The following is a 20,569-nucleotide window of genomic DNA, read 5'->3' on the forward strand; positions in this document are numbered from 1 at the left end:
TCGAGGTAACTTACGTGTTAATGCTTTTGGCTCCCGAGCTGGGCTTTCTACTTTTGCGCAATGTGCTCTGAACGGGCCAGGTGCAAAACAGGGCCAAGCATGCACGCGCACGCACGCACACCCACACACATACACACAGGATCCGCGGCCAGATGACGTTGCCATTTGTTCGCGGAAGTGGCTTCTGTCGTGACCGTGGAGGGGGGAGGCAGGGGGAGGAGGAAGGGAAGGAAAGGGAGAGGAAAGAAGAAGTTTAGACCAATCTCTTATGAAGTTTAACAAAACTGTCTGGCGCCTGGCGGACAAATCCATCGACCTTTTGTCCTCTTTGATGAAATTAAGCTGAAGTTTGTGCAGCAACAGCTTGGTGGGCAGGAGGGGCAACTCGAGGGAAAGGGAGGAAGAGAGCTGGTAAGTTGCTCGTTAAAGTTGACCACACTTTTTTGGGGGGCATGGTTTGTACTCTGTTGCGTTCTGTGCGTCAGATTACCGCAGTTGCTGTACATATCAAAAGTGTGAGGAAATAGTGAAGTTATTAGTGGTGTGTCCGCAAACAAGCTTTGTTCTGGTTATACTTATTAAGACAGCACAGCCTGTCGGGTTACTGTAAAAATGTTGCTCATGATCAGACTGGGCTGCACACATTAGCATAAACTTGTGTTCGTCTTCGCGCTGTCAGACGAGTTTTTAGGCTTTTTTTATTTGAGATCGAGTAGCTACAAGTTAAGAAACATTGTAGAAACTCAGCACAGACCCTGTTAAAAGTATTGCTGTTGTTAGGCAATGATGAGAAGTCAACTGATTGGCCTCAAGCTCATGCCTCTTTTAGCAAATGAATAGAGAATAGCTCACTAACATGCTTTTTGGATATCTTTTATACCCAGCAGTATTTTTCACATTGAGTCACTGCTGAAATGATGAATTGATGAGTCAGTAGACAGAACATAACCCTACATAGGCAACTATTTTGATGATCACTTAACTGTTTCATGCAGAAAATGCCAAACATTTACTGGTTTCATCTTCTCCAGTTATGATTTCACCAAAAGTAAAACTGTTGTTACTCAAATTTGATGGATATTTTGGTTTGTTCTTAATTTTATATAATATATTATATAAAATGAATATATTACCTTGCTTACAGTATTGCAGTATAATGCAATATATTGAATAGAGGTGTATCGATAAATTGATATAGATCAATATATTGATTAATCGATACATATTGCCGCCTTTAATATACGATTTTATTTTGACAATCTCTGTTGTGCTTTGAGAAGCACAACGATAGAACCTAACGTCTGTGTTCATAAATAAAAGATCATCACAAGTTAAGATAACCCATAAAAAAACATTTCCACTTAAATGCAATGTGGCACTTTATACTGAACAGAAGATTTGTTTTTATTCTTTGCATTAACAAAGTATGGGTTGTTTTTCATTTAAATAGCTAAAAAAAAACATATTTTAGTATTTTTTTCCTGTGAGTTGATATAAATGTAACAGGTTGTGTTAAATGGGTATATGTGACTTTGTGATATCTGCAAATATCGTGTCCTTGTCCAATGAATCAATCTCATATCGTGTCCCGTGAAACCCGCACATTTAACCAAAACTTCCGTGCCTTGATACATATCGTATGCTGATAAGCAGCTTTAGAATATATTTTCATCATCATCTTTGATGAGTCAAAACAAGTCATTTTGAATATAGGCTAAGCAGCTGAGAAAATAATTGGCAGATTGATTGATAATAAAAACAAATGATTAGCTGCAGCCTTAAAACAAACTAAAGTCTATACCAGAAGGTCCTGGTTGTGTCTGATTGGAGCTGAAACTCTTCAGGCTGGTGTAAATTGTCAGTTAGATAAGGGCCTATCAGTACACACACACACATATACACAAATCTGTACACAAGCACACAGAGAACTTTCAGCTTTGCTTCTCTATTTCTTCTGTGACGGGCGTATCCATGGAGACGGAGCAGCAAAACACACCTCAGATGTGTTGAAACAGGGTCACTGTGACAGAGTTAAAGTTCACCGTGAACGAGTGAAGGACAGACAGACTATTATGGAAACAGACTGAAGGGTATATGGCGGATGATTGAGGCGACTGAAGGCAGTGGGCTAAGTTCTCTTATCAGGGTCAGCCACACCGCTCAGACCAGCAGAACCCCTGACATGATATTATATGGAAGAAGTTATCTCCACTGATGAAATGGAGGGAGGGGGGGTCCAATCAACAGCTGATCCGAAAAATGGTAGATTCAGACACATGTCAGTAGCCAGACAAATGAGACACACACACACACACACATACACACAAGGACAAAAACAACACAAACGGGAAGGACAGTCCGAGACACAATCTGTCAGTCAGAGCACAGCATCTCTATCCCGACATTGGCACAATCCAAAAGCCACTTGATTAAAATTGGATCTGTCAAATTCCGCTCAAACCGTATCAGTCACCGGTGAAAGCTTTCGTCCTGATTGACGGCGCAGCGTGACACTTCTGATTGTTGCAGCTTCACACTGACAGGTGTGTGTGCACATGGCCATGCGAACACTCACCCACAGACACACCGTTCTGTGAGCAGTGAATGTTAGCGCTGATATTAGCCTTGAATTAGTCTTGTGATACTTGATAGAAACACAGTGGTGAGGCACTAAGCTGCTTTAAACACATCAAGGCTGTTGACAGGACATAATGTGTATGTGTTTGTCTTTGTCTGATCTGTGTACTATATCTGTCTGTCTGCTGGTGTGGGGGTATGTTTGTCAGTGTGTGTGCGCGAGTGTGTCCTGGAAACAAACCGTAGGAGTTTGTTTTTGAGGTCGTAGCATGTGGTTGTCCGTCTCTACCTCGACACAATGGGCCTGAGCCTCAGCTGCGTTTCCTCCTGCACCGCTCGCTGGAGTGCAACATGCCCAGTGCTCAGCACGCTGACTGAACTGCAAATTGAATAAAATCATGTCCTGTGCAATGTTTGAAGAGAGAAGTGAGCTTGGTGTTATACAAAAAAAGCAGAACTTAAGATCGATTGGCTTGCTCTGATTGTATGTATATATTATATTATTGGCTTTGACTCACACACACACACACACACAGTTATCAGCATGAATCTGTCGTGTCATGTATTTTAAGCTGAGAAACGTCTTGATGTCTTTATCTTGTTCGATCTATTTTTATGCAGAAGATTGCATTTTTAGAAGTCACCTCTTTTTTGCAGATTAGGGCTCCTCCACCCGTGTGTAGCCTGAGGTAATGTGTTGGGTGTGAGAAAGAAAGTTCACTTGTGGGTGAGGTTTACTGGTTTTTGCCCTAATAGAGATGTTATCATTGGGGTTTTTTTACGCTCTGAATGGTTCCATAAACTCATTTCAGGGAATAATAAATCACTGATAAGATTATGATCACACTTAAGACACTGAACTATTTATCAGCTCTGCAAATATGCAGTGACATAACAATGCAAAGTAGGTCAAATTAGGAAGAAAACAAAAAAGGAGCTGCAAATAAACAAACTATTTAACTGAGCAGCTGAAATAAATGACACTTGGAAACCTGTTTAGCTAAATTAAAAGCAGTGATAGCAGCACTTCAGATGTGCCTAAATTAGATCACACAATCTAAATAGTGTAAGCAGTATGTGCAATGGAGAGTCTATGTTTGAATTCAAGTTCAAAAGTTTAAAGTATCAATAGTTGGGGCATTCCCTCCAGCAATGAACTTGCAGGTATAGTTTTTTAACTAATATAATATCAAAGTTTAAAATTATGCTATTGTGATGTGTATGTTTGCAGACCAGGGACTTACAGTATATTTCTACCTTTTTCCAACATTTCTAACTTTAATGGTGCATACTTCAATGAAACAGCACCCATTCAGTTATCTTCACGCTGCCTTAATGTTCACCATAACCTGGGAATGAAAAAACCTTGTTAATAGTTAAATGGACATGCACTTATATATCGCTTTACAGACTGCGCTCATTCACCCATTCTCACATTCATACTGGTGGCAGAGGCTACCCTAAACGGTGCCACCTGCCACCATTGGGAATTCATTCACACACCGATGAACGCAGCATCTGGAGCAATCTGGGGTTCAGTATCTTGCTCAAGGAAACTTCATGTAGGCTGCCATGGTCAGGGATCGAACCACCGATCATCCAGTCAATGGACGATGTCGTGGCAATTTTGACAACTGCACTAAGTTAGTGGGTGAGCTGGCCAAGAACAAAGCACTCAATACTCTGTTCAGCAAGATTTATTAGTACATCCGTATTCCATACACCGCAAAATCCTGAATGACTCTTTTACAGTACAACAAAGTCCCGTACACCGCTCGACTTATGTCTGTTGTAGTTCCCAGCATTGATTCTTTAGTAAGCCTCAATGTGGCCCTATCTTCCTGCCCTAAACATCACATCAGGACAGAGCCCACTGGTCAACACGTTCCCCTCAGTCATGGTGTTAGAATTGTTAAGTTCACAGAGTCAGTTCCCACAATGCCTTGTGTCTTGAATACCAAGTAGGTCGCCGCCTACTTCATGTCCCACCATGCAGGAAAACCCAAATTTCCTTCACAACGACCGCTCTACTAACTGAGCCACAGCCGCAGTTAATGTGGCAGTAGAATAGGTTGATACCCAGTCCTTTTGAGTAGGACTGGGTATCAGGTGGAAAAGTTTGTTGAGCAAGGCTTTTACTTGATCCACTGTGGATTACACCTCACTTTGGCTTCTACCGAATGATGAATGAATGTAAATGTGCTGTAAGATGTTTTGGTGTCTACACCGACAGGTTTTCCCCCAGAAATGTTGTTCGACCTTGTAGCAAGTATCTTTTGAGGGGACCCCAGCGGCCAAGTGTTGTTGGACAGGGACCCGGTGCAGGTAGATTGCTATAGTTTCAGTGATAACAGAATCACAGAGTATCAGTTACTAGGAATGGCACGATACCTCCTTTTTCAGGTCGGATACCTTTAAACAACTATGGTGTTAAAACTGTGGTGTTTTTTTCATAATCCGCTTTGCTAAACAAGGCCACCTGAAAATATCATGCTCAAAGTGGGAAACAAAACTTCCCTAAAGAAGAAATACATTGCCCACAATAGTACCTCAATATACTGTATCACAAACTGTTCCTCATGCTGCTGACTTCTCTCTATGGCAGGTCACCAAAAGTTTAGTGAAGCATTTATGTAATAGTTTGGGCATATGGATCGGATTATACTTTCTTTTTCTTACCATATCCGATCCAGCAGCTTTGGCCAATATTGGCCGATAACCCTATCCTGACAGTTTGGCTCACTAGCTAAGGTTGTTGGGTATCTTTAACAACTATTATATCTACAATCCTGATTCCAAAAAAGTTGTGACGAAAAACGTAATGCCTTGCAAATCCTTTGCTACCAATTCACTTGGATGACAGTAAAAAAAACATGATATCTAATGTTCAGTCTTTTGTGTTGGAAGCTGTTTTTTTCTTAAATATAGACAATCATTCTTAATTGTCCATGTTTTACACATCATCCCAACTTTTTTTGCCACCAAGCCGCTGTAGCCACTGGAGCAGTTGTTTAGAAAAACATCTTAAAATACATTTACATCTCTGATGCTTAGGGTCAATTTAGGCCTGGGAATCCCTGACTATCATACATTTTTTAGACAGTTTAGGATTGTGAACTTCAAGCCTTTTTCTTTGGGATAAGATTTTATTGCTGCCGAAGGAAATTCTTGTGCCACAGATTGCTCAGAAACTACAAGAACACACAGAGATAATATTCAGACATACACTGGAATAAAAAAATAACAATATAAGTGTATTGAAGTAATGTTAACACCAGTGCCTAATAGAACAACAATACAAGTAAGATACATTCAAACTACATGAAACTAAATATTCCCTTCCAACTTTTATCATGTGTCAGTTAAATACTTGCTACGGTTGCATTTAGGTTCAACTGGGAAGTGAAGTGAAGAAATAACACTGTTTATGACATTTGAACTGTTGAAGCAAGGGGAAGTTGTAAGTGGAGGGAAGCAGAGAGTGGCAGCAGGAAGGGAATGATGGAAGGAGATAGAGATGTGGGAGTGTGGTTAGAGGGGGGGTGTGCACGACCCAAAATAGCCATCTCACATGTTTGCTGTGTGCGTGGTGAGCTATGAAACCAGCAGGAAGGCCGCCTGCTGAATGCCTGTCTAATCTAATGTTCACCCTCACCCTTAATTTTTGAAAATTTGATTGCCATTTTGCTGTCCGTGTGTACGTGTGTGTGTGCACGTCTTTTCCAATCAGAGAGGCTCTCCCTTGTCAGTTACAACCCCCCTCCCGCTGTTCCCTCTGTGCTCATCGTCTTCATCATTGTCTTTCTTGTCTCCGTAATGTGAACTGATGTTAGACAGCGTCTCAGGCTGGCAGAAGTCCAGTAGGGAAAAGGTCAGCGACTAGACCCGTTTACTCATCGGCACTCAGTTTCTGGCCTAGTGTATGTAAGGGGGTCAAATCAGATTACACACACAAACACACGTGCACATACACACATAGTTTAAGAGCAGACAGCAGATATGGCCCTGCAGCGTGTGCATTAGATCCAGAGCTCTGTCTCGGTCCATCTCTGACTGTTTCATCTAATACATACTGACTCGCTGCAGCTTCCACAGTTATTCCATCTGCTGCAAGCAAAAGAACAGAACACACACTGGCTGGCTCGCATCGGGCAAGCTGAGACACAAGCATCCTACACATGCGGTCCTTTCAGTTAATTCCTTTCATTCCACAGAGTGTGTTTCAACATGCACGCTGCATTATTGCCTCTCACTGTTTCTTTTTTTTTTCTTCTCTGGCTTTCTGTTACTTTCTCCCACTCAGCCTGACTCTATCTCCGTCAACGTTGTGCCTCTGTGTGCTTAACCAACTGGGCCGTTTATATCAAGGAGGTCCCATGACCCTCTCCACAGCTGATCCTGGGAGCAAAGCATGCTGGGAGTCAAGTAGCTGCAAGGGCGGCATTGGAGCACGCTGTGATTGGCTCCTTGAGTTTTGTGTGTATGTCTCTGTGTGTGTACAGTATGCTGATGTGCAGTTTGGTGTTTTTAGGGTTACAGACTCACAGGCAGCCTGTTTTGACCAATGGATTATATGGTAAGACATTCAAGTGATACAACCAGCTAACTTAAAACACTCAACATGACACAGTGGCAAAGGGGTTGCTTCTTTTCACCAACATATAATATCAAATAGAAAGGTCAAATCTCTTATATCTGATATTTAAATCAGTTGTTAAAATAGTATTTAGAGATTGATGAGAGATGTAAAGGATAGATACAAGCAAGTAAACCCTTCTGGACATAATCATTGTTCCAACTTTCTTTATGGGGAGTAAATATTCTTTGTTTTTTTTAATTGAAGTGTAAATTTAGGACGGCATGATTTTAGCAAAATGCTCTAAATTAGTTTTTGAGATATTGTGATGATGACTGCAGTTCTTGGAAAGGGTTTAATAATTCTCAAAACTCAGTCTGTTTCATTTTCAGTATGAAAAAGTCTGCTCAAGATGTTCCCTACATTTCTATTTTCAGTCTATTATAATTCAGCTTTATTAAATTGTGACTTGAAGAATGAGAAAGTGGAGCTTTGTGTGACCCATTTAGATGGGTTTCTCAGCAACAGCAGACTGTTATTCAACAGATTCTGAGCAAAGCGCAGCATGTAGTAAACAATACAGCATGATGCATTATGTTGTTGCAAGTCGACAGATTGAGATTTGAGACAGATGCTTTGGAAGTTTTTACTACATTTTCGGCATCTTATATCATTTGAAAGTTTTTCCCCCTGCAGAAGTCGGAAATTAATATTTACATATAGCGAGGATTCCGGCAGTATTTATGTGAAACTGGAAACTAAAGTCACGGTGTGTAATCATGCATGAGTGACTGTGCAGCCCTGTGGATGCAAATGTATCGTGGTTTGAGTGAGTTATTAGTAACTGCACTCAGTTGCCAGTTTATAAGGTACACCTAGCTGCAACTAATGATGTCTAATGCAAGAGTCCTCCAATAAATCTGACCTTTTTAAGGTTGTAAAGTTCAGTTTTTTTTGTTTTTCTTAACTAGAGCCTGGCTGCTGTGGGATTGAGAGTGATGCCAGATTTAGAGGGGCAAAATTCACAGATTGCCGATATGGCTCTAATTATAGTAAATATTTGAGCTGGAATACAAGTAGACCCTTTTAATGTGGATTGATTATGCATTATTTTTACACCAATATGACTATGAAAAGTATGGAAGCCCATTTCTGCCAGTTATAAAAATAAAAAGGAAAACTTGGCTTTTTTTTCTCCCCATATTATGTTGAAATTATGAGACAAAAAGTCATAACTATGACATAAAAAAAGCCAGTTTCTTAATCTGACATCAACAACTTCACCATCCAATAACTGCAGCAACACTGACGAGATATTTCCAGTTGCCACCTCAGGACATCAGTTTTATTATTTCGTCACCAAAGCTGCTTCTTGTTTAAAACCTTTCAAGGGAGCATTTGCTTAGAACAATCCCATGCGAATCCGCTAGCAAAGATCTCATAGTTTTGACTTTTTATCACATAATTTTGACTTACTATTGGCAATAAAAAACAAACAAACAAAAAAGCCAATTTTTCATTTTTATTCATAGAACTGGCGGAAATGGGCTTCCATAGCAAAGACACTCAGAAAGCTGCTTTCCTAAACAAATAGCATTATTAAAGATTATTTAACATTATTTTACAATATACATACAATGCATTACATTGTAAGAAAAAAACTTGCTGATCATTTAGGTGTGTCATGTCTGGTTGCAGGCTGTGGGTGTAGGGGGGCTGTCTTCACTATCATATCTTTGTGTGTCTGGTCTAAGGTGGTGGGTTTTACCTTAAATGACTCCAGTTCTCTGCAGTTTTCAGACGGTGTAGTGGTCAAACGTAGTACTGCAGGAGCTATATGTTGGGGTGTCATTTGAGGACTCCTTGCTCTCCTCTCTGCTGTGTCCCTAGTTCAACTTTTGTCTGTTTTTTTCTGTTTTATGCAGCACTGGTGTCTTATCTGGTAAACTATCAGCCAATTACTGACCATTTAAATACAGAATAAATGCAAATAAAATAAATGGCTAAATACGCATCAGTGTATAATCAGTATTAGTCAATAGCTGACCATTTACATAAATTAGTGTGCTGTAAAAAAGGTTTTCATATCAGCACATATCAGAAAACACATGCAGATACCTATAGATACTGATGTGGGTCGGGCTTTAGTTAGAACTGTTTTAAAGAGGTTTTCATTCACCTGTGTTCCTTTTGGAGGCTGCAGTTTGCAGGACTGCTGCATTAGACTGCATTAGTTTTAGTTGGATGTACCTAATAAACTGTCAACTGAATATTTATTTTTTATAATAAATTCAGGATAAATTATAAGAAATGATTTACTTACAAAATATAGAATTAGTTATTTATAGAAATAACAGTCTTTTCATCAACCCTAAGCCACAGTGGGTCATGTGTTTTACTGGTTACAGGCATGGTGCAGGCTGTCTTTACTATCATACCATCTCTGTCTGGTCTAAGGTGGTGGGTTTTACCTTAAATGACACTAGTTCTCTGCAGTTTTCAGACGGTGTAGTGGTCAGACGTAGTACTGCAGGAGCTATATGTTGGGGTGTCATTTGAGGACTCCTTTGTTTCCTCTCTGCTGTGTCCCTGTTTCACCTTTTGTGTGGTTTCTTCTGTTTTCTGCAGCACTGCTTCTTATCAGATACACTATATCAGTCCATAACTGACCATTTAAATACAGAATAAAGAGAAATTAAATGAAACAGTAAAACATATTTAATGTTCAGTATCGGTTATTTGCTGACTATTTAATGCAACTACAAGCAACATTTACCTTGTTATTAAACACTCAATGTATTAAAGATGATATGCATAAGCAAACAAGACTATCAGCAAGAGTCTTGGCTGTTTCTTTGTAGTTAGTCTTAATGCATGACCTGATTTCATTGGGTTGGACTCAAAATCATGCAGGTTCACAAGAACCTCCTTTAGGTCAGTCTCCAGCGAGGCGACCAGCCCACCCCAGATCAGAGATGAGAGGTCTTGTACCCATTGAAACATGCGCGTCGCCAAACTCAGCACAATTTTAAAAGTTCCTTATAGGCGTTTTAAATAAGTAACTAAAAATAAAATAAACAGATATATAAGCTTCAGTGTATTAGTCAATAGCTGACCATTTAAATAAATGATTCTGATGTTCTGTAAAAAAAAAAAAAAAGGTTTTCATATCGATGCATATCCGAAATCATGCAGATACCGATAGATGTCGATGTCAGTCGGGCTCTCGGTGAAACCGTTATTGTTTCAACTTTGTGTTCATTTTGGATGCTGCAGTTTGCAGGATTGTTGTATTAGACTACATTAGTTTTATTCTGATGTACCTAAAAAACAACTGTCAATTGAATATTTTTTAAATATTAATTTAGGTTAAATGATTTACTTTACAAAATATAGAAAGTTTGTACAGAAAATAATACAATCTTTTTGTCAACCCCAAGCCACAGTGTGTCATGTGTTTCCCTGGTTACAGGCATGGTGCAGGCTGTGGGTGGAGGCGGGCTGTCTTCATACTAATCTCTGTGAGGTGTAAGGTGGTGGATTTTACCTTAAATGACACACTAGTTCTCTGCAGTTTTCTGTGTAGTGGTCAAACGTAGTACTGCAGGAACTATATATTGGGGCGTCATTTAAGGACTCCTTGCTTCCCACTTTGCTGTGTCCCCGTTTCACCCTTTGGGTGGTTTCTTCTCTTTTATTTTATTATCAGATATGTTTAAATGTTGGGACTCATCTGTGGGATCTCTACTTTCTGTCTAGTTTTACAGAATCCCTCGGTTGTTATTGTGTCCGCCTGGTAATGACCTGTCCTTTTCCCATAGAGAGCTCTAGTCAATTAGTATTAGAGGGAATGTTTATCATGTGAATGAACATCTTTTTTCCTTTCTTTTTTAATTTGTTCACTTTCATCAAGGTTATACAGAGTGACCTCATGTCACACTGTGCACAGCCCACAAAGGGAGGGTGAACCCTCTGCCTCTGTCTGTCTCCATCCTCCGCTCTCTCTTTCTCTCCCTCTATCACTCTGTTTCTCAGGTTACCAAACATGAATAAGGGAGGAGACTTGAATAGCCAACATGGACCACCCTCCCCCCACATACACATGCACACACAAACATACACCCCCCCCCCATCGCTTCCTCCCCTCTTCCACATCTCCATCTCCCCTCGGAGTGTGTGCATTAATGTGCCGGAGCGCATCTTACCGTGCATACACATGTACACTGCTAAATGAGTGAGGCTGCAGAGAGGTGGGGGGAAGGGGAGGAAACAGGAAGGAGGTAGGATGGGAGAAAAGGAGGTGGGGAGGGCAGAGGCAGCAGCCGAGAGTGTGCATGTGTGTGTGTGTGTGTGTGTGTGTGTGTGTGTGTGTGTGTGATAAAGAGAGAGACTGTAAGAGAGAAAATGGGAGGCAGCTTCACCCACCCAGACTGGGAGGAGGGGAGGACAGACAGCGTGCCCGTCCCTCTAACAGACAGAGGTGAAAAGGAAAGTGGGAATGAGAGACAGACGTGAGGGGAGAAGAGGAGCACAATGAAGGAGTGCCATTGTCCATCCTGGCAGCACTGCCATTTCACCATCTGCTGAAAGAGAGAGAGAGAGAGAGAGACAGGAGAAGTAAAGAGAAGAGGAGGCAGCCAAACGGAGGATAGGATAGATGGAGAGGAGCTGCCGGCAGTGACTTTGTGAATTAATCGAGCGGAAGAGCAGATCAGAGGAGAAGCACGTTTTTCAGGGAGTGGACGGACGGAGAGCCAGAAAGAGGAAGGAGAGGACGGATGACCGGACAGTCTGAGGCTGTTTAAACATTAATGTGGTGCTCATGTGAATCTGGAGCCCAGCTTTAAATGAATCACCATGGATTATCAACTGTATGCTTTTTAAACCAAAAAAAGGAACTATTTATGCTTTGCCATCCATTAAAACAAAAAAAGAAGTCTTAGGGAAATTGATAAGACTCACTTTATACAGAAGAATTTGAGTTACTTTTCTTGTTTTTTTGTAAATATAGACTCTTTGTCACTTCTGATTTTCTACTCTGCAGGATGTTATCTTTGTTAGCTGCTGCAAAGAATCTTCAGGTTTTTATGCAAGTTTTTTAAACATCAGTGTTGTCTTTTAGAAGTAAATAGTTAGTTGTTGTTTGTACCGTTGTTAAGAAAGTGATTGTTGTTCTTTTTAAATAATATCAGACGTACAGTTTTACATGCCCTAGTTGGAGTCAGTGCATGCAGCCGACATGGGATGTCAACATTGATTGGGTTTTATGGCTGGCGCGACGCCGGTCAAACTTTGATCATTTCCTGAAACCTATTGATCTTTCTAGGAGTCCTTAGTTTTTCCTCCTGTTGGCTAAAAAAAAAAATCTCCCTTGTGGAGCCTTTGATGCAGCAACTAATTGCTGTCTTGTGATTTGACAAAGCAGTTATCTCTTTGTCTGAAGATTTCTGCGGTTGTCGGGACTTCTCAGTATATATCCTCCGCAGGCATCTCTTTTAATGTCTGTTGCCATAGCAACGGGCAGCAGCTGCAGACAGAACAAGATGTAAAGTTATTTTTTTTTGTCTTTAAAAAAAAAATGGTGCTGTTCCATTAAGGTAGTTGTATATATTTAGTGGATAAGAAGCAGTGGACTTGATAAGTCCATGCTTGTTTGCTGTTTTTAGACTTTTCTTCCTTAGACAGGGTTTTCTTTTCTTCTTTACTAGACAGTCTTTGTCTATGCGGAGCTCGGGAGTCTCCGAGAATCAGGGTTGTTTCAGGTCACCTGTCTCCCCCTCCCCATTCTGTGTGCTAGTCTGCGAGTCGGCGCAGCCCACTTGTCCTGAGCTCACCTTTTATCAACGGCAACTACCACCTCCATCAGTCAACCTGATGTGCCATCATTAAGGATGACTGGATAAATGAGATTATCGCACTGGTTTCACTTGTACACATCAGTCTGTGCAGCTGCTCGGCCCAGAGGCCACTAATCACTGATCATTAGGTGTGCTATGTTTGTGACAGCCTGCTCCTTTTACTGTCTGTGTGTAGGTGACTCAGGATTTCTCCTCATGTAGAGGGTCATTTCCTCTGCAGTCACCTGACCTACACTGTGTTCTGTGCACTAAAACACCCTCGGGCAGGGCGAGGGTTAACTCCGCTCATAGAGCGTTTCCCTGTGTATGAGAACACACCTGGATTTTCCTCTCTAGTGTCCATTTTTGTTGGATCTTTTGCCTTTTTTAAGTGCTAATTTCAGTTTTTATTAGGGGTGTGACAGACTGTTTTGATTATTCTGCATGTTCTTTGATTGTCCAAATACCGGGTGTCTTTTGTGACTTTTCCAGCCATACTTCTTTACAGCTTTCTGAAGATCATCCCAGCCTGTCTGGCACTAGCAGTGCGTGAGTGTGACTTGATCCTCCATGGTGCTTTTTGGCTAAGACCAGACGGATGACTCGCTGGAGTTGCTAGACAATCCCTCTGTGGTGCTAGACTGGTGTAGGCGACTGTTCCTTTGCCATGCGTCCAGCACCCACTACAAGCTGGTTCGCTGTACTTCAGTCTTTCTGAAATGTTAGTGTGTGGAAAAATTCTCATTTGGCGTCAGTGAAACACTGGTGCCAAATTTACAAAGTCGTGTAAGTGTTCTAGTCATAGTGTGTGTAAACCTTTCTCTCCTTTGAGGGAGTAAAGGTCAAAAGATTGTAAATATGACTAGTGAGTAAGCAGCACTGAGGTGTAGGCCGGCCAGCTTGCTGCAGGACTGTAGGTGTAGCCTTACTTCCTACTGAGGTAAAACTGCTGCAGACTGTTCTGTTTGTGGGACCTTGTGAGAGACTGTTACTGGGAACAGACTGTTGTTTGCCTTCTAGGTTGGACTATGCAGAATATGAGCTGTTATGCACTGTCTGTACAGTAGTTTGTAATTGAACTGAGAGCTAACCTGCTGCTTGATAAGCCCTGCCTTAGATAAGGAAGGGAGCGTTTCTAGAATATAACACTGACTTGTTCATATCATATGGGGCTGTGTCAACGCTCCTCTCTCAGGTAACCGACTATAATCTGGGCTTTGTTGTTAAACCAGGCAGTAATAGAGTCACGGGGTGAGACGAGAGGTGCACAGAGAGATCAGCATAACAACAGTGTAGTTTTAATAGAGCATTTCCAGCTGAGTGAGTTCACGTTCAACTCTGATGAGCCTCGAGCACCATTCAGGGAACCCTGGGTTGGGAGTTCAAAACCGGACAAATCAGGTCTTATTACCATCACAACAAGCCCACCGGTAGTCATCATCAGCCAATGACCTACATTCTCTGGTGTTACATCACCACCGTGCTACTGCAGTGTGTGTCACTATACCAGACACAGACAACATCTCAGACTCAACCTACCCCTAATCTAATGGTGCTCCAGAAAAAAAAAAAAACACATCCTAACCGAGGTTGCCAGTTCTAGGAAACACACTTGAACGAAAGCAGCCTCACTTGTTTTAGCCATATCAGGAACTTCTGTCAGGAACGGGCCTAACTCCGCCAGCCCAGTCTTAACTTTTTTCTTTTCTTCTTTTCTACTGTTGTCTAAGAAGGTGACCATGCCTAGCCTTTAGCCATCACTAAACTCAAAGTTAGAGAGGCAGGAAGACAGGGTTCACCATTTATATATTAGACAAGGGGACTGTTAAACAGGACAGCCTGGAGAACGGGCGAGCATACGAGGGAGGGGGCGAGGGGGAGCGAGAGATCATCTGGAAGAGGAGAGAGGAAGTGGTGGCGCGGGAGAGGGCGGAGGCGTTGGAGAGACAGAGATTGGCAGAGTACATCGTGTGGAGGAAGAGAGAGGACTTCCAGGAGAAGAGAGGAGACAGAGAGAAGGGAGGAAAGAGTGCAGAGAAAGGGAACGAGGCTGTGCCAGAAGTAATCTGGAAGCGGAGAGAAGAAGAGGAAGAAGGAGACGCAGGGAGGGAGAGAGCGAGGGCCATTCAGAGAGGAGATGAGAAACCACTTGGAGGAAGAGAGAGAGGGAGTAAAAGAGGAATCCGATGAGAGATTTGAGAATCCGATGCACTTGAAAAGTAGGTGTTAAAGACAGTGTGCTGCGTTGGATACTAGCCATACATCAGTAAGCCTCCTCTCTCTTTTTTTAGCAGTTCTGGGCTTCATTGAGCTCTGCAGGTGCTCACTGTACTATCGACCAATTGGAGCTGTGCATTGTGTGTGCGTTGCTGCCGAGCTTGTGCGCGCAGCCCCCTTTGCGATCCCCTCGTTGGCTGCTAATAGGATTTTTATGGGCCTGTGTCAAGCAGGATAGAGCTGCCAACGAGGAGCTGCTGCACACATGCACGCATGTGTGCACGCCAACACACACACATGCACAGATAATCTGAGAAGCATTGTGGGCAGGGAAGGTTTATTCTGCCTCACACGCATGTAAACACATCACGTATGAGAGCTCACCCCTCAGTGCAGTAAGACACACGTGCAAGGGGGCGTTGATAGACAATCACTTGTGTTGATTCTCCATGGTGCTGCCGACAGCTGGATAACTGGCCCTCACTCAGAGGCTATTAAGCTGGGACAAGATACTCACAGATATTGTTTTACATTATGGCAAAAACACCAAGATGAACACTTTGCGGAGAGCCAAGACTGTGTCGTCATCCGTCCCTGGGAACACAATGAACATTGATGCAGATTTAAAAGTAAACTGATGACAACATGATCTGCACTGGTGCACTAAAAACAAACTTTTTTCATCTGCATTCTACCATTAACTGGGACACCCCACTTTTCCTCTGCGCCTTTTCTCATTCCGCTTTCATTGTGGGTAAAGCCGTTTTTAAAACTGTTTGGTTTCGGCCGCCCGGTAATGAGTGGAGGACAGACAAGCAGACAGATGGATGCAGCTCTTACGCTGAGGGAGACAGACAGATGGCTGTGTGTCCTTTTAGAGAAAAACTTTGAATACTGAGACAAAGAGACTTTGATTGAATCACTAGAGCCTGTGTGGACTTGTGTGGATATAAAAACTGACACTGCAGATTCATTATGGAGCTTGTCCCAAAAACCAAGTACACCCACTTTCGGAGTGAATCGCTGAGCTCGACTGATGAAACAAACTCCAATCCATCACCGTTCCCTCCTTCCAGTCCTGCCACCCCGCTCACTCCCTCCCCTGGTCTACCTTCTTCCCTCTCCTCCTCGTCTCTCACTCCCATCTTGCCCCCCTCTTCTCCCCGCCAGGCTGAGAACAGCCCCACCACCCTCTGCTCCTTCTTCCCCAGAATGGGATCCCTTCGCCTGGGTGTCTCTGCCACTCTTCTCCCAGGACTCAAGGCCTCGAGCAGGCCGCAGCAGCCTCACGCGCCTGTTGAGTCCTCTGGGGATGACCGGAGCAACTCCAGCTCCTCCCCTCCATTTCCTCACCCTGTTCCCCCTTTAACTGCTCCTTCTCCCCCTCCTCGACCTCCTCTGCAGGACATGAACCGGCTGGGAGGGGCGTCCAGGAGGGCACGGGTGGAAGGAGGGCAGCTGGGAGGAGATGAGTGGACGCGCCATGGCTCCTTTGTCAACAAGCCCACCCGCGGCTGGCTGCACTCCGACAGTGTGGTCAGCACCGCCGGTGTTTCCTACAGCGTACGGGTAAGTGACTGGCACACTCTCACCAAGCCCAAAAATATATCACCACACATCTCTCTTTCCAGACTGTTTCTTTGCATATATCCAACCTTCTCTCACATTTTTAGAAACAGACACAGAAATGAGGAAAGAACAACCATTGCTTTCTTCCTCTGTTGTTGCCATCTGTCCAATGGGACCGTGCTGCAGGAAATGTCTGATGCTAATGTGTTGCCTTCCTGTTTCCTGGGCAGTACATGGGTTGCGTGGAGGTGCTACAGTCAATGCGAGCGCTGGACTTCAACACCAGAACTCAGGTCACCAGGTGAGATTACACACTGCTCATCTGTTGCTGACAGCTCGGCATTTCACTCATTAAATGTCTTGTTTGCGTATGTGCGGGGGCGAGATGGTGAGCGTGTGGTTAGACTTAGACACACCAATCACCTCTCATTTCTTTCTTTGTCTGCTTGCTCTTTCTGTCCCGCTTCCTTTTTTTGCTTGCTTGCTTGTTTCTCTCTGTTAGTGTCTGACTGTGTCTGCTCGTATGTGCGTGTGTGTGCATGTGTGTGTGCAGCTCTCCCAGCCCCGAAATTAGAAAGCTCTGGAATCCTGGTGGTTTCCTTCTGGTTTCCGTAGTGATGTTTGTCTCCGTGGCAAATACGAGCGCACTTTAGGGGGCGATAAATTCAATCACCCGCTACCAGAACTCATTTAATCCACATAATTGTGATTCCGGAAAGGTGCGAGGGTTGATGACATGTTAGTGCACTAACACATGCATGTTGGTACTGTTTCAGGGAGGCAATCTCTGTGGTTTGCGAGGCCGTGCCCGGAGCCAAAGGAGCCCAGCGCAGGAGAAAGGTACACAGCATGTACACCAGCACACACCCATACAGGGCATTATTTATTTATACGGCTTAAGTGGGCGGCAGTGGGAAGGGTTTTCTGCATAAGAGCTAGATTTAGCTTGATTGTCCACTCTGTGGTCAGTTGGCTATTCGGTCACACACTCTACCTTACACACACACAGATCTTGATTTAGGATGATTGTACACTTCTGCGGTTAGCCGGCTACTTGCAGGTAATTACCAATCACTCTCTGGTCTCCCTTTTCCCGCCCCCTTGTCACAAGGGAGGCTGGAGAGGTGGAGTAGTAGCTTGTGTGGAGCCAGTGTCAGGCCAAAGAGGCACTGCAGATGAGCAGACAGTCTGCGTGTGCACAGTATTCCTGTAAAACTAAAAACATCCACCCAAACAGTCCATAAAACAGGTGGCTAAATCCAGCAGCCTGTTGCCTCTAACAGGGTTTGACCGAGGAATGTCTGGCGCACCAGACAAAATATAGTTAAAGGATGTAAACTGAAATAGATTAAACTAGTTGAGTCCTTCTCATTTGGCTGGACTGAGGTTAATGCGGCTGAGCATGTGCACCCAGCCCTGATGCTGGTTTTCTCACAGCGTGCGCCAAATATTCTGTAGCAGATATGGATGAAAGCCATGAGAACAGGAGGAGGATTGGGATAAACGGGCTGGCACAGTAGTGCTGGCGTGGTCTGTGTGATGCTCTTGGCCCAGCCTTCAGTATGCAAACGGTCCTGTCTGCTCCCCATTGGTCACAGTTGGCCTTGGAGACAGGATCACTTTCACAATTGCAGCTGTTCTTCCACTCCCACACACACAGGCATTTCCACACAGACGCCCCCACAGCCTCATGCACAGGCAGGGAGGGAGGACTCAATGGACTATAATGCCTTGTTGAATTGAAAAATAAATAAATAAAAACGCCCTGTTGTTTTTCTGTCTGTGCACCTTGTTTGTTTGTTACTCATGGGCCGCATCCCTGTCCTCCGCAGCCTTCCTCTCGCTGTATGACGTCCATCCTGGGGAAAAGTAACCTGCAGTTTGCCGGCATGACAATCAGCCTCACCATCTCGACCAGCAGCCTCAACCTGCTGGCCGCAGACTGCAAACAGGTTGGACTAAAAAGCAGCTCAATCTCCAAGCTTCTTACGTGTGTATTTTCTCCCCCTCAAAACTCTGTCGCTGCTCGGTGGATTTGTCCCTGACCGCCAGAGATTTGACTGTGAGTCAGAGATGCATCTGATTGTTAAAGCTCTGTTGTAGCCAGAGGTATGTTTGGTATCCAGAGTGCACTTAGCCTGTGCAGTTTACTGAAGCAGAGTAAACCTGAGGATCCCTCTGCTTGAGGGATTTCATGTGGATTTAAGGATTATACAGACTTGCTTTTTGAAGATCAGCTTCAAATGGAAATTTTCATAAAATTGTCAATATTTTTATTTCTAGCATCCTAATCTTATGTTATCTTAAACATTTGATCTTATTTTTTCTTTCAAAGCGTGTTCCAGTATGTAAACTGGATAGTAATTATTCATTATGTCTACTAACCTGATTCACCTGCCCAAAGTTAGTTTTAGTTTTATGGGTGATGTGCCATTGTTAGCATATCCCATTATCCTGACGGCCCTATAGTCCATCGGCCCATTATCTCCAAAACAAAAGCCTGTTGCTCTCCCTGAAATGTTTTGCCCTTAGTATTCAGTCATGGAAAACTATTAGATTAGTTCTAGATTAGAACACCCTTCATTTCTTCAATTTCTTGTTCATTTTCCATGGTTTTGGTTTTGTTGATAATGAAATTGGTTTTTATCAAGAAAACCATGGAAGATGTCTAGATATCAGCTTTTAAATTAAATTAAACTCTTATGAGCTATTTTGTTGTCATCGTTATATTTGTCCAAACAAATGTACCTTTAGTTGTAGCAGGCATTAAAATGAACTAAAAATTGAAGAAAACAAAGGTGATCTTATCATTTTTTCCATGACTGTATTTGTGTATTTGGGTGTACAAATGATCATTATAACTCAAATCATGAGCTTTCCCTAACCCCAACCAATTGGTTTTGGTGCCTAACTATTTCAAAACCACAGCATTGTCACATCATAACAAATTATTATTTATTTAAGAAGTAGCCACAATACACTAAAATATAAAGTGGAAAAGATGACGGATAGCCTAATCAAAACAGCCAACCATGAATAATGACAGGTCGTCATTAAGTATCAGATAGGATTATTTTTATTTGCCTCATTGACAAAATATACTTTTTCTATATAAAAAGTATATATATATATATATATATATATATATATAAAGAGTTCTCCTGCTTAATGTTTCACTCATTTAACAAAACCAGCAGGTATAAAAATGCTCAAACTGCGTCATTAAGACATATGAGCATCAGAGCGTCATGTGTAAACTTTACACAGAGCTAAATTTAATACCGAAATATGTTAAATCGTGTTGGCCAGTAAGCCCAGCTCAGATAAATTTAACAGTATGTTCACTGAGGTTTTCCTCTGACAGCAGGGAGACTTTATCTGCCTCGTTGTCAGTCTTGTATAATATAAATTAACTTAACAGACTTTCACTCTGTTCTTCTTATAAATATATCATGTTTACACAGCAGAACTCTAAATGAATTAAATCACGTTATAAAAATTGCATGGACAAGCTGACTGGCAGTGTTTCGGGATGTCTAACAGTAACATTACACATCTTATTTTAGTTTATTTCCATTAGTTCACAAAAGAGCTGTTAAAGTGAAATATCGGGCGAAATCAGAAGTCTTTCTTTAATAGTCTTATCAAGGATTTATGATTTAGGAGGACCATCTGTGTATCAGGTAAGTAAGATCTCTTAAATTGAGCAAAATGTTAACAGAGTCAGGAAAGTATTAAGGCGGCAGTCACTGGACTCCAACAACTCCTGTGAGTATTTTCAGACTCAGAGCAG

General features: G+C 42.5%; 1 protein-coding gene across 3 annotated transcripts in view; it reads left to right on the forward strand.

Annotated features, from left to right (window-relative positions):
- The first annotated feature begins 230 nt into the window (after positions 1–230).
- Positions 231–20,569, forward strand: part of shc1 (SHC (Src homology 2 domain containing) transforming protein 1) — a 29,850-nt gene continuing 9,511 nt past the window's right edge. Inside the window, exons 1-5 of one of the 3 annotated variants that reach the window (XM_059338655.1) lie at positions 231–411; positions 16,612–16,776; positions 17,007–17,077; positions 17,553–17,616; positions 18,609–18,728. In XM_059338655.1, the coding sequence (XP_059194638.1) occupies positions 16,615–16,776; positions 17,007–17,077; positions 17,553–17,616; positions 18,609–18,728 (417 nt within the window). In that variant the 5' untranslated portion in view covers positions 231–411; positions 16,612–16,614. Of the gene's footprint in view, positions 412–11,544; positions 16,777–17,006; positions 17,078–17,552; positions 17,617–18,608; positions 18,729–20,569 lie in introns of those variants that run through there. The other 2 variants (XM_059338654.1, XM_059338653.1) reach the window with 2 other exon arrangements.

Source organism: Centropristis striata, chromosome 8 (genome assembly GCF_030273125.1).
Source record: "Centropristis striata isolate RG_2023a ecotype Rhode Island chromosome 8, C.striata_1.0, whole genome shotgun sequence".
In the NCBI taxonomy this organism is placed as follows: domain Eukaryota; kingdom Metazoa; phylum Chordata; class Actinopteri; order Perciformes; family Serranidae; genus Centropristis; species Centropristis striata.